The sequence below is a fragment of the Denticeps clupeoides genome, chromosome 14 (genome assembly GCF_900700375.1).
Source record: "Denticeps clupeoides chromosome 14, fDenClu1.1, whole genome shotgun sequence".
Classification (NCBI taxonomy): domain Eukaryota; kingdom Metazoa; phylum Chordata; class Actinopteri; order Clupeiformes; family Denticipitidae; genus Denticeps; species Denticeps clupeoides.
The window spans coordinates 8,349,033-8,363,456 of NC_041720.1; the positions used below are offsets into that span (position 1 = coordinate 8,349,033).

The window sequence follows — 14,424 nt, forward strand, 5'->3', positions numbered from 1 at the left end:
GTAAGCAATAAGGAATGAAAAACAGTTCTAAGAAAACGAAATGCAGAAACAAACCATATTTGAGGATGGTCAGATGTTACTTCTGATCATTTAAAAAATGTCATGTCACGGTGATTAATAAATGAACTGAAACTAGAAATAACCTCCTGCATGCAAATTGGATTTATCTGGTGTAAACATCATGGGCACCTAAAGGATCCCTGATTGCTAGGTGGTTCAGTCCCATGGTAGCTCTACCATGGCTTTAATTTGCACCTCTGTGACGTTGGACTATCCAGATGGACTGAGGAACGGTAGAACATGCCTGGGGCAGTGGTGGCCTAGCGGTTAAGGAAGCGCCCCCATAATCAGAAGGTTGCAGGTTCGAATCCCGATCCGCCAAGGTGCCACTGAGGTGCCACTGAGCAAAGCACCGTCCCCCCACACTGCTCCCCGGGCGCCTGTCATGGATGCCCACTGCTCACCAAGGGTGATGGGATAAATGCAGAGGACAAATTTCTGCTGCTGTGTATCATATGTGACAATCACTTCACTTTAACTTCACTTTAACTTTAACTTGTCCATAAAAGAACATCTTGGTGCCAAATACCACAGGACACCTTCAAGCTTCTTTTTGAGTCCCTGTCTCGATAGGAATGTGGTTCAGTTGTTGTGACTCAAAGATCTTGCTTGTTCTCTGCCCTTTTACTTGCGCTGTTGGAAGTGTGACCTATATGGTAGTATTCTGTGTCTCATGCTCACTAATGCCCAAGATTCCTTCTTTCTTTCTCCACCGTCCCTCGTCTTCCTCTTCCTTCATCCCCTGCAGGCAAATGCCCTTCAGTGCTAACCTCTGACAAGTCGCCGTTTTTATCTTCTCGCATGCAGAGGGACTGACGTGATCAAAGCTTCTGGCCTCTGGCCTGGAACCTGGGGCTCTCCGTCCTTCTCTCTCTCACCCTCTTTGTTTAGGAGGCTTCATCTGTTTCATGTTCCTCCTTCCATCCCTCCAGGCTTCAGTATCTCCACAGCACTCCTCCCTCTGTCTTTCTTGCTGTTCCTTCCTGTGTCCCTCGCTTCCTTCCTCCATCCTCGTGCTTTCTCTCCCCCCCTCCCCTCCCCCCACCACCTCCCTCTTGTCAAAGCCATTATCCTTGCTTGCCCTTTGTTGTTCGTATTCAGAACTCTCGCGCTGCAGCAGTGAACTGCGTTTGCACAGCCCTTCACCTCACGCTTCGCTTGTAGGAGCTGCCGAACAGCCACCGGTCTCTGGGATTTCATTAGAAGGTGTACGTATGCGGGGGGAGAGGTTGGCGACTGCAGAACGACGAGCAGGAGGGAGCCCCAGTGAGGTTGTGCATCAGGACCGGTTCTTCAGACATTCTTTAAAGGCCAGGTGCAGGGTTGGAGGGGAAGGCTTCTGAAATGTCACACCCTGACTCCCTCTTTCCTTTTTGCAAATAAATAATTAAACGCGTGCACATATTTTTACTTGCTGTCCCCGAAACCGAGTTTCCGTGTCCTTCACCAACCAGCCGTTGACTGAAGAAGACTTATGAAGGCAACGGGTAAGAATATGGCGCTGGCACTGTCGTCCATCATCCCGCGTTCCTCTGCCTTGCTCTTCCTCCTCGCTCTCATGCACTTCATTATGAAGGAGGAAGTGCCATGGGCCATGCTTTCTATGACAGAAGAAATTAAGTGGTCCACACAGACTTCGCCGTGCTCTCCACAGTGGTTAATCTGTCGCCACGAACTCTGTGAAAGTTTGCCGCCCCAGATGCATGTTTCTGTCAAGGGCTCTTCTGCATGTAGGTTGCACTGTAGGTTACCTCCATAGGAGGCACTACTAGGAAACAAGAGCATCAGAGGGTTTGAGAAGGCAGGAGAAACTTTAAAATATTCATAACTCTTTACCCGACCCTCACAGCAGAAGTGGATGTTGACCAGGTGACACCCACTCAGACCCAGTTTTGTTCATAGCCCGTGGCGAGTGTTCACATACATTTACAGTTACGGCATTTATCAGACACCCTTATCCACTACTACTGATTGTAAGTCGCTCTGGATAAGGGCGTCTGATAAATGCCGTAAATGTAAATGTAAATGTAAATGTGATTTACAGTCAGTAGTTACAGGGACAGTCCCCCTGGAGACACTCAGGGTTAAGTTTCTTGCTCAGGGACACGATGATAGTGGGGTTTGTACCTGGGTCTTCTGGTTCACAAATATCACAACTAGTACATCTTCTGGATTTTCAGAAATAAACAGATTAAAAACAAGAAAGGATGTTTTTTCTATCTTTGAAAGCAGGAACTAGCTACACACCCAGCCATTTATGTTTGTCTATAATTATTTCTGCTATCCAGAATATGGAGTTTAATTGTGTTTTCAGAGGGAGGAGCCAATTGGGATAATTAGATCTCACACTTATCATGTTGGCAATGGTTCCAAACAAAGATGAAGACCAGAAGATAGAAAAAAAAAAACCTTTGTTAAATATGCTAACCGGTAGCAATTGAGCATTCAGAACAGTTTCTCTGTCGGTGGTGATGTGTAATGAGTGCAGTGTTAATGTTAAAAAGATCTGTTTCTTTTCTCAAATCTGATTCAGTCATGTTGCACAATGTTGTAAAATGACCCATTTCAGCCAAATGATCCATTACAGTGCCAAGACGTTTTGCAGCTTTTGCTGATGTGTTGCCAGGCGACGGCAACCTGTCAGCGGTTTACACACCGTCCCTGTAACTACTGAGTGTTAGTCGCTCTGGATAAGGGCGTCTGATAAATGCTGTAAATGTAAATGTACTAATTGCTTTTCTTATGTAATTATATTTGTATTGTTTTTGTTACTGTTTTCACTTTGTACCACAAAACCAGATTGAAAACTACGATTCCATCCTTGTGTGGTGTTTTTGCTGGTCCAGTTGAGTGCATGGTGTACAGTGAGAATTTACAGAACTAAAGCCCACACGTCACACACTGTTTGTCTTATTACTGAGTAATAGACGTTTTGAATATGTTTACATGTGAACAGGAGGAGATGGAGAGGCAGCTGGAGGCGGAGCGTGAAGAGGAGGCGGCTCGCCAGGCCATACTCGAGCAGGAGCGGCGCGACCGTGAGCTCGCCCTGAGGATCGCTCAGAGCGAGGCCGAACTCATCCCGGAGGAGGCACAAGGCGACGCCGGACTGCGCAGGTGCATCTCTCACACACACACACACACACACACACACACACACACACACATAAAACCACACACTCTCGCACTCCTGACTGGCACACAGTAGTCCAGCAGCAGGACCTGCATGCAGAGTATGGACTTCAGCAGAGGCAGCTTCAGAACCGCTGTGCCAAGGCCACTGTGGGATCCGTCAGTTGCTGCTTTGGCAACCCAGCGGTTTCGTTTGTCACTTTATGTCTGTTTAACTTCACCTACCCTCTGTCTCTCTCTCTCTCTCTCTCTCTCTCTCTCTCTCCTGTCTCAGTAATGGCACAGGTGTTCCGTCGTCCCCAGAGAGCGCAACGTAAGACGTGTACTCGCACCCCTACACAGCCCCCCCCCCCCGATCCAAATTCATTACGCTCTCAATGATCTTCTCTGTCAGCCTCAGCCAACCCCCCCCTCCCCCCCACCCACCCCAACTCACGCTGTTCCGGCCTGCCAATCAAGTGCACCCCCTCAACGCCTGATTCTAACACCAGCAAGCAGCGACTAACCTCCGAGAAACTAATTAAAATGAAAGAAAAAAAAAATCCGAATCGGCTTATGTCGCAGAACCACCCTGTGATTCATGATGAGTCACGCACTACGAGCTGAATTGCAGCGTTTATGAATGTGCCGTAACGGGCCGGTCGAAATCATAGCGGAATCACACAGCCCGTTCGATTTCGGTTTTGACATTCAATGGTCCTAATGCCGCCATGTTTTTATGTTTTCAGCGTTCCTGGAACTCAAAAGCTCAAGAGCTTGACCATGTAGGTGTGCTCTTCTGTAAGACACCGTGTCAGGGACACAATGGTGATATTGCAGGGTTTACTGAAAAGTAGGCACGGGATAGCTGGGGAATATTTGGACATACATGGCTCAGTTCACTTCGACACTTTTGCACACTTTGTCCCCGGTTGTAAATGCACAGTGGCCTTTTGGGGAGTTCCTGTTTCAACAGCTTGTGAAGTCACATCAACACACATGCATTTCAGTAACAGGATTACTGCAAACAAAAAAAAAAGGAAAAACTTAATACAGTAAATAAAGTGTCATATAGGAATTGTAAGAATCTCACAAGAAGCAAACAAAAAAAAAATCAATAGAGGAGACAGATGCATATTAGCATATTTCTGCAATATTTTTGTTTGTTTGTTTGTTTTCAGGATTTAGTTTTATTGTGAATAAAACAAATCTAACTTCATATAACATTTAGCTAAAACATTTTTTATAGCTCTTTGCAATCATATTCAGAGGGAGTGTCCTTTTGAGGGCAGCCAGGCTCCCTTTAGCTCTGCTATCATTCAAATCTTGGTCATTGGGATGATGTACAATGGCTGTATTTTTGTGGCCATTAATCCATATTTTGCTAAGTGCACTTAGATGCTTGCCCATGTTCACACGTGTGGAGCACACGGACAGTTGGCAAAACAGTGCCGGCTGGGCGTGGCGCCCTCCTTCACCCCTTCCTGTGTGAGTGTGTGAGTGTGTGTGTGTGAGTGTGTGTGTGTGTGTGTGTGTGTGTGTGTGTGTGTGTGTGTGTGTGTGTGTGTGTGTGTGTGTGTTGCAACTTATGGTGGTTGTCAGATGAATGCAGCTTCCTTCAGCCAGTGATCGATTCGAAACTGCCAAGCTGCTAAACAGGGCAACTGTTCAACAAAATGGCTGCACAACCTGTGTAGAAATAACTGTTTTCATGCTAAATGTACTGAAATACAGGGCAGAATTTTTATATACTAATGAACATTGTGTGTGTTCTCGTTAAAGAGTCACTCATTAGATGCAAGTTTGTGTCATGTTACGGTCTTTCAAGATCATAGTCAAACAAAGTCAAATGGATCATACATTTCCCAAATGTGAGCACTGGCACAGGCCGTGAACAGCATTTGTCAGTGCTAAACTTGAATCAACTCCAAACCCTTCAGAAAATAAGCAGATGAATAGATGAATTAATGAATTATGTCAGCACAGAGCCCAAAAGTCACACACGCGGTTAATGATGTTTTATTTAAACAAAATAAACGGTTAAGCGGCCATTTATGTGACCCTGTCTGTTTTAATAAGATTCATGGCTTTGCTCTTTTCAGAGGTCAACCTCATTTTTTTTTCTCCTTTCAGTGGAGCCTGGCTTCACATTATTAGTTAAGTGATGAGTGCATTGTTGGTGTTTAGTGCATACACACACACACACACACACACATACCCACATGGTGCTTAAATGGTTTCATTAGCCAGTTCATTACACAGTTCATTCTCTCTTTAATGTCGCTACTGCAGCAAATGTGGGAATGTATATGGATATTTATTGTGCAGCCATGCTCCGAACTGTGTGAGTGCAATGACTAATGCTCACGTCGGTGTCGTCACTCTTTATAGGGAGGAAATGGCCAAGGAAATGTCTGAACTTCTCGCTCGGTGGGTAGTGACATTTTTATCTTTTTCCTCCAAGTGAGACCGAATGAGAATCTTTCCCTTGATTTAAAAAAAAAATTAAAAATACAAAAGGAGCTAGTGAATCACAGAAAGCCATGCAAGAAATTTGTTAATTACCTTAATTTGTTGTGCAAGCGATTTGAATATGCATGAGGGGAATCATGTGTGACCAATCAGATTCTGGGGTGTGGGATGGGCCTGGCTGCCCTGGATTCTATTTTTAAAAAAATAATAAATTGCTTAATCTCAATTACGTCAAATTGTATTTACATTTTTAAGATTTACTTTTTTTATTGTAATTAATTGATTGTAATCAAGAACCACAAAAGACTTATAAAAAAAAAGAGAAGCATCAACAGCAGCAACAACAACAAAAATCCTGTTGCCTGCAGACGCCCTTGTAAACTTTTTGTAAAAGTGAATGAATGACGTGGCTCGGAGGCTAATCCCAGCCCTCGCCGGTGCTAATTGGCTCATCCCTCCGTCAGGCCCCAGGGACCCACGCGCTGTGACCTCACCGCTTTCAGCCGCGCCTTGCGCCCAACTCTGTGGGCAGTTTCCCTAACAGGACGCTGCAGGAGCCAGAGGGATTAAAGCATGTGTGTGCGCGTCTGTGTGTGTGTGTGTATGTGTGTGTGTGTGTGTGATGCATGAAGTAGCTCCAGAGCCGACAAGTTTTCTCCATCATTAAGTCCAGCAACTCACTCCTTTCCAGCTGCTGAGACCCCAATCTGGAAAGTGAATGTTAATTTTCAGACTCGTTTCAGTGATGCTGACCTCATTAACCGCTCTTCTCTTTCCTCATCATTTTGACCCCAATTCTCCCCATATCAAATCTTACTGTAAAAGTATCTTTGTGTGAGAGTTTTGCTCTCTCTATATTATTCTGTTATTATTGTGTGTGTGTGTGTGTGTGTGTGTGTGTGTGTGTGTGTGTGTTTGCTATGGCAGGGGCCCACAGGTCCAGGCGAATAAAGCGGCCGCCGGGTCCAAGAAGTACGAACTGAGCAAATGGAAGTATGCAGAGCTGCGTGATGCCATCAACACTTCATGTGGTGAGTACTGTCCTTCTTTTCTTCTTTCAAAGGCCCGCGAGCTGTGATTTATTTCTTTTGTTTGTTCATTTCATTTTTGAAATTGTACAGTTCACCCAAGTGCCACTGATAAAAGGATTGAAGCATCATTAACGGTCGAAGCATCAGCAGTGTAGCAGAGTTCTACATTAAAGGGCTGACAGATAGTATTTCTGAAGTACAAAAGGGTCAGAAAATAAAACTTTAATTGATTTATTCTGCATGTTCTGCTTTCAAAGCTGAAAATGCCGTCCCTGCTACAAATGATTACAAATTCTGAACAAATTCAGAACAAATTCAGATACAGTTTTTCAAAATTTTCCTTAATGTCAGTTTCAGATATGCATGGACATCAATGTGTTTTTGTAGGGCTCAGATATAAAGCATTACAACAATAATGCAATAATGGCAAAAAAAACGTCTCTGCTACACTATATACAGTCACCCATGGTATGAATCATGAAATACGTGTCTAAAGGAGAAAACTCCTTTGTGAGCAATTTCATTGGTTAAAAAAAATTTAGCAGGATGAAGCGAAAGAGTTGGTCAAATTAGAGGTGATCGCTCACAGAAGAGGCGAATAAAGTTCTCTGCTGACTGCACTACTCTAATGGAATAGTGAAGCTGGCAAGAGGGCCCTGATGTGTCTATATTTTTCCTCATGAGAAAATATCAGGATAAAAAAAAAAGTCTGACTGCCAGAGTTCGGGGAGGGGAAGAGCAGAAAGGAGTCTTGATCCAGGGGTTGATGGCAGGATGATATGGTGGAGGGAGCAGGTGTGTGCAGTCGGCTTGAGCCGGGAGCTTAAAAGTGTGTGAAGCAGCCCAATCTCACACTCTCTCCCCACAATAAAGACCCGGCCGCTCCTGGCGGTGCCCTCGGAATACGGAATCTCCTGCTCGTCCCTGTCCGCGGGTGTGGGAACTTTGTTCGATGAGTGGCGTGAAACGTCCAGATTCGTATGTTCTTCCCCGGGGATCTTCTCACTGTTTTTCCCTCCACAGTTCTGACCTTTGCATTCCCTTCAACTTCAACACACCAGTCTTTTGCGTTCTCTCTTTTCTTTTTATCTCCAGTTACATCTCCCCCTTTATCTCTGTTTTGATCTCTCTGATTTCATCTTTTTATATGTCTCATGTCTCTCTTTTTTTAATCACCTTTTCCTCACTCTCTCTAGATCCCACATACCAGTACCTATCCCATCTCTCTTTTCCTATTTCATGTTGGGTTTTTTTGTACTCTGCAGATATCGAGTTGCTGGCTGCTTGTCGGGAGGAGTTTCACCGCCGTCTGAAGGTTTACCACGCCTGGAAGTCAAAGAACAAGAAGCGCAACACTGACACGGAGCAGAGGGCGCCCAAGTCGGTCACAGACTATGGTATGTTGCAAGCAAGGTGGTCAAAGGTCTCTTGAGTAAGTGCGCCGGGTGGAAAGCTGTGTATGCAGGAGATCTGGTGAAAAGCAACATTCACCAGATTTGCCAAAAGTTTGTGTTGATTGGACCAAATTGCAAGGATGCACTAGTTGTATGAATTTAATTGCTGTCTCTGTCTCTTACAATGATACAAATCCGACATCCATGTCCATTTTTACATATTACTATAGTACTATATTACTCAACGGATTACTAGATGAGTAGATCCCTAGTAGGTAAATCACTCGCCTGTGAACCGGAAGACCCAGGTTCAAACCCCACTTACTACCATTGTGTCCCTGAGCAAGACACCACAGGGAGGGACTGTCCCTGTAACTACTGAGTGTAAGTTGCTCTGGATAAGGGCATCTGATAAATGCCGTAAATGTAATGTAAATACTAGATTATTGGCGACAAAGACATAATATAGAGCTAATTGAAATGAATTCTTAACAATCCACTCTGAGAATGTGAACCACTCCCCCACCTGGATTATTCTGTACATTTGAACAAGAGACAGCTTCCCCTCCACCCACCAGCATCACCCCTCCTGCTGGCTCCACCTTTCATTCTCCATCTTGACCTTTTTCTTATTGCCCTCAGCAGAGCCATATATCCAGCAAAACAACAAATGTATTTCTATTTATTTATTTATTTGTTTGTTTGTTTGTTTGTTGCTTTTCCTCTGTAAAGGCTCAGCATTATTCTCATCTCCGGGGTCTGGAGTCGTCATGGTGACTAAAAGCTCTCATGGAGCTTTAAGAGCGCTCAGGCTCCCAACGCCACCACCGACCCCAACCTTAATTTATTGTATTGATTTGATGAGATTCGTCCCCTCCCACCTCACCAACACAGATCCCCTCTTGGTGGCACGCGGCGGTGTGATTAGTACCCTTGTGATGGATGTCTCCGGGTGTGGTGGACAGAGGCAATGCAGTATTTGGCTCTAATTGGCCCCCACGCTCACCCCCGCGGTGGCCTGTACACCAGTGCCCACCAGCACTGGCGAGGCTCGCGAGTGTCCACATATGATAATAGGGTCATTAATATCCCTCATGTGCCCAGCTCTTACGGTGACAGAACCCGAAGAACCTTTCCAAAGGTTATTATTAACCACCTGGATTGATCACCACTTTCTTCCCACCAATGTTATTCTGGATGCCTGAACACTAATTTATTGTCATCAACATTCTATAGATTATTGTACATTAATGATTTGACATGTTTGTTTCCAGGTCACGTTCCATGTGCGAGAACAGCACGTAAGTGGTGTTTGAGTGGACAGTGTAACAGACTAACAGCAGTGCTAAATGGTGGCTTTTACTGTGGAACGTCAGTTTCCCAGCTGAACAAAGCTTTGACTTTTCCTGCAAAGCTTTGCTGCCTTTAGGACGAGGAGAATGTAGATTCCAACGCTCTATGTACTTGCACTTTGCCTGCACCAATTTATATTTACTATGTTGAGTAAATATGGAAATGGTGCATCTGGTTTATGCGTCGCAAGATTACATGAAGTAGTTTATAATTTAATTTAATTAAACTGACAATAAATTATATTATACATTATAAATATAAATTATAAATTCTATTATAGGAACAGTGTGCCTCACCTAAATAATTTAAAAGGTAAATCAATTTAAAATATCAAAGATTCTATTTTAATATAATTTTATAAAATTGACATCTAAATTGGCAATAGATTCTCTTCAGTATAGTAAGGGTGTTCCTGATTTATGTGCCATTTGACATTTTAAATGGTTTAAATGCCAACTGAATTTATATAGATATAAAAACTAGATATTAAAAATATTTTTTGCATTTAAATGTCAGTTTAACCATAATAAAATAAACAATTATCTTCTAGAACCGCAAAATGAGTCTGTAAAATATTCTTACTGTAATTTAACAGTCAAGACATCTTATTTCTGAAGATTACATGCATTTGGAGGCAGCCCAGAAACTAATGCTGACTCAAAATTTTGTTCTCATTAAATTATCAAATATTTTAGTTGTCACTGACTAATATTTGCACACATTTAACAAAGCTGTGACCTTCCCTCACCCGAGGTCAGTAGTTACCAGAGTAGACCATAGCTGTAGTTTGTGTCGATATTCACTTGGGATGTTCGGCTCTAAAACTCTCTGCCCCTGTTCGGCCGGTGGAAGTGTGACTCGATTAACAGGTCCCCCTGCTGATTGGTGGAGAGGGGCAGTAATTGGCTGCTTAACTCTGGGATGCAGGGGTGAAGGGCTAGTGGAGAATGGATTTTTTTTTTTCATCTCTGCAATTTTGTCGTTTTTATTTGCCCCTTCACTTTATGCCGCATTATCATTTTTTTTTTTTGTTTTAGGGCGTGTTTAGAGACAGCTTCAGCGCTATCTCTACATCAATTTGCTACCTCTTCATTCTGTTGAGTGCTTATAATCAGAACTTTAAAAAGGTGTTGCGCAGTGGTGGCGGATCAGGCCCGAAGCATGACAACGTGGCTCGTTGTGCTTTTTCCATCCAGATTGCTCTATTTTATGCTCTACTTTCACCGTACAGGAAAATTGCATGACCGTCCAATTGGATTGCCAGGGATTTGCATACGGCTTGTTTTTCGTTCATGTTATTTAATAGCTGTTTTTTTTTTCAGCCAACATGTGCTCACTGCGGTTCGGCTGCTGGTTTTTATCCTTCAGCTACGGTGTCCATTATTCACCGAGCAGCAGTTCGGAAATTAATTCCATCGAGGTGGAGGCACACAAAGGCGCAATCTGCATTGGGGGGGGGGGTCGGCCAAGTCCCGGCCACTGTTTCGGGGCGAACACTGATCTCTGTGCTGAATGTCGTTCATCCAGACTTGCAAAATGCAAACTGCAGATGTCGTAGTAGCTGCCACGCCGACCATGCCAAACAGAGTCCTCCAGGCTTTTGTCTTTATCCAAATAACTGGTCACTTGGACAACAGGAGTGTCTGTCAGTTTGACTTCAGTTATTTAAAAGATCTCAGTTTGGCATATATTCAAAAATTCTTACTCTTTAATTTCTGTTACGCTTTGTAATATTCTGAGGGGTGAGAACCAGAGGGGTTGCAAGTTCTCGTTTTACAATTAGTTATTAATGTTTTATATAGATAGAATAGAAATAATGACATTCAAACAAAAATCCATTCATCTCTGAAAGACATTATTGATATGACTAGATTTCAGATTTCAAACTCAAAATAAAACAACATTAAGAAAGTATCCATTTTCATTTTTGGAGGAAAAGATCTTTCATTTCTAATATGTGTCAATACATCACCCAAAATGTCACATTACTCCCCTCTAGTTCTCAAAGCCTTGATAAATGAGGATTTAGTTCTCCAGCTCAATAACCGTCCAGCTCAAGCACCATTATCATCTGGATCCCGCTTACTGCTGTTGTGACCCTGAGCGGCGCACTTAACCCTGACTGCCCCTGTAATTACTGACCAGGCCAGAGTGTCCATTGAATGAACTAAATAAGTGAGTGGAGACCCTCTCCTCCTCTCCTGCAGCCCAACAGAACCCCGCTCCGGCCATCCCGGCTCGGCAGCACGAGGTGGCCATGAACCGACAGCAGCGCTACTTCCGGATCCCCTTCATCCGGCCGGGGGATGGGTACAAGGACCCCCAGGGCACGAAGAAGGGCTGGTGGTATGCCCATTTCGATGGGCCCTGGATCGCCCGGCAGATGGAACTGCACCCAGACAAGCAGCCTATACTGCTGGTGGCGGGTAAGAAGGATCCATATTTAAAGAAACGGTTCAGCCATTTTTGAACATGCCCATGACTGAAGGCAACACCTGCGTTACACTGAAGGAGCAAAGATAAGACGACAAAGATCCTGTAGGACATTAGATACAGATGGGGCGTTTTTGCATACTCTCTATGATGATCCTGCAAGATCTCCACTTTAACAGAAAATCTAGAGCCAAATGTCCATTGTCCAAGGGATCATTACATAACCATAACCATATTCATTGTTTACTCGAGACCTCTGTCACTGGTATAAGGGATTTGATATGAACATCTTCCTGGTACATCCCGTCTCCAAACCTTGACGAAGTCTGGATAGGATTACAGGAGAGGATTGCTGAGAATATTATTCTCCATCAGGCGCTCATGGATAATATATCTGAAAAGATAACATGAATTCGATACAGCAAGTAACGACGTAAGAGCAAAGCCTTCTTTTCTCTACAATGGATCTGTGTAATATGATATTGATTCTAGCCCTTAGTCTGTTTTCGGGCTTGGTCTTGGTCTCGCCTTAGTGTGTTCTGGTCTTGGTCTTGTTCTCAGTCTTGGTCTCGCACCTTCAAGTCTCAGCAGTGTCTTGGTTTTGATACCCTCCGGCCTCTGCAATGTCTTGGTCTCAGTTTAGGCAGTCTTGACTGTGCTGCTCACAAATACAGTGCTGGATAGTTGTCTGCATGGTGTGGATCACGATATCAGAATAAATAAAGAAGAAAATCGGCTTTTTTTTTTTTTTTTTTTTTTTTTTTTCAATTTATTATAAAAACTGGGTTTATTTTTTGGTGAAATTATGACGTAAGAAATCAAAGCAGATGGCTGGGTGTGTATGTGGTGGTAGCCATAACAACTGATAAAAAGGGAGAAAGAGAAAGATTATTGTTAAGTTTCACCATTAGCAACTGTAATGTGTGTGAATTGAGAACGTGTCTCGTCTCATCCCGCTGCCAGTTAGTATTCCGCTCCCTGAGAGGCAACTTTTACTTGTGTTGCAATTAATCATTGCTGCAGACCATGTGGTTTTCCATTACACCCCCGTGTGTGTCCTGCAGGTAAGGACGATATGGACATGTGTGAGCTGAGTCTCGAGGAGACGGGGCTGACGCGCAAGAGGGGGGCGGAGATTCTTCCGCGGCAGTTCGAGGAGATCTGGGAGCGCTGCGGGGGCATCCAGTACCTGAGGAACGCCATCGAGAGCCGGCAAGCGCGGCCCACCTACGCCACCGCCATGCTGCAGAGCCTGCTCAAGTAGAGCAGAACCCAACACACACACTCATACAAACACTCACACGAAAGGGAATAAGATGTTTCTAACATTTGAAAATTACAAATTTTGTGACTGGTGGGCGGTCACACTCATTTTTTTTTTTTTTTTTTCGTTGTTAATTGTAGTCGTTTGTACTCCATGATGATGATGATGATGCTCTTTATGGCATTATGTTTTTCTTTTGTTGAAAGATCAGATTTTCAGTGAACCGACGCAGACACTGACTTGCTGCTGTTTTGTTTGTGGTTTTTTTAAGCAGATGTGACCCTCTTCTGCATGTCTGACATTCAAAACTCCGAGGCCTTAATAACCGTTTTTGACAGGGTAATTACTGACTCTAAAAGCCACGTCTTACCTGTTCGAACAGGGCTTACGTGCTCTACGTGATAAACCTGATAACTGGACTCCCTGATAATAAGCTGCTCCTGTGTATTTTTAGCATAACAAAACGTCCACATAGACACAATAAAAAAGGGGGCGGGGCTTCAATTTCGTGCACCCGGGTGGAGTGTCCATCTCTCCAGCAGTCCCTTCCACAACTTTAGGCCTTAACAGCATAAACTGTATATTTCCTTTCCAAAATTTGCACATACTCTGCTCACCAGTGAAATAATAATGATAATAATTTCTCTCATTACAATAACTACATTAAAATGGAATAATTCATCTTTGTGATAATGCACTGAACAAGCAATGGATACTTCTTTGTTTGTTTGTTTATTAAAACAGTGACCTCAGAATAAACCTTTTAAAAACTGAGTCTCTGTAATGCAACCGTATTTTTCGGAGAATTGTATTTTGTAGAAAGATCTGAGCTCCCTGAGCCTGTCGTACCACCCACCCTGGTAGTTATCTTTTCTACTTCATCACCACACTTCTTCCTCTGAACGCTCTGGAGCTCCTAACGGATGCAGACAGATTAAAATTTTTGGCATTTTCTTTTACAATGAGCTCAGGAGAGGTGATTTGCAAAAAAAAAAAAAAAAAAAAAAACATAATGTACTCTGTTGTCTGAAGAATTTCTGTTTTTCTTAATGTCTTATAAATAATGGGCAATGTCAAGATTATGCATATCCCCATTCCATAAAAAAAATCACACTAATTTCTGACCCATTGTGTGTATGAGACTAATTAAAGGATGATTAAAATGAGGTCATGTGTGAACGCTGCACGTTCTCGTACCCTGTTGAGTACCTACTAGCCTGAAGCTCACTGGTCTGATCTGTTTTATATTTTAATACTGATACGCAGAGTCTATGTACAAAGGTTATTTTTTACGAATGGGAACGTT

At 43.4% G+C, this 14,424-nt stretch overlaps 1 protein-coding gene across 13 annotated transcripts in view; it reads left to right on the top strand.

Moving 5' to 3' along the window:
• Nucleotides 1–14,285, top strand: part of myo6a (myosin VIa) — a 67,556-nt gene extending 53,271 nt beyond the window's left edge. For 3 of the 13 annotated variants that reach the window (XM_029002777.1, XM_029002779.1, XM_029002778.1), the window contains exons 28-36: nt 3,017–3,177; nt 3,467–3,505; nt 3,921–3,956; nt 5,563–5,601; nt 6,571–6,674; nt 7,940–8,071; nt 9,343–9,369; nt 11,629–11,847; nt 12,919–14,285. In XM_029002777.1, coding sequence (XP_028858610.1) covers nt 3,017–3,177; nt 3,467–3,505; nt 3,921–3,956; nt 5,563–5,601; nt 6,571–6,674; nt 7,940–8,071; nt 9,343–9,369; nt 11,629–11,847; nt 12,919–13,118 — 957 coding nt within the window. In that variant the 3' untranslated portion in view covers nt 13,119–14,285. The remainder of the gene's footprint in view (nt 1–3,016; nt 3,178–3,466; nt 3,506–3,920; nt 3,957–5,562; nt 5,602–6,570; nt 6,675–7,939; nt 8,072–9,342; nt 9,370–11,628; nt 11,848–12,918) is intronic. The other 10 variants (XM_029002780.1, XM_029002789.1, XM_029002782.1 and 7 more) reach the window with 6 other exon arrangements.
• The last annotated feature ends 139 nt before the right edge of the window (nt 14,286–14,424 follow it).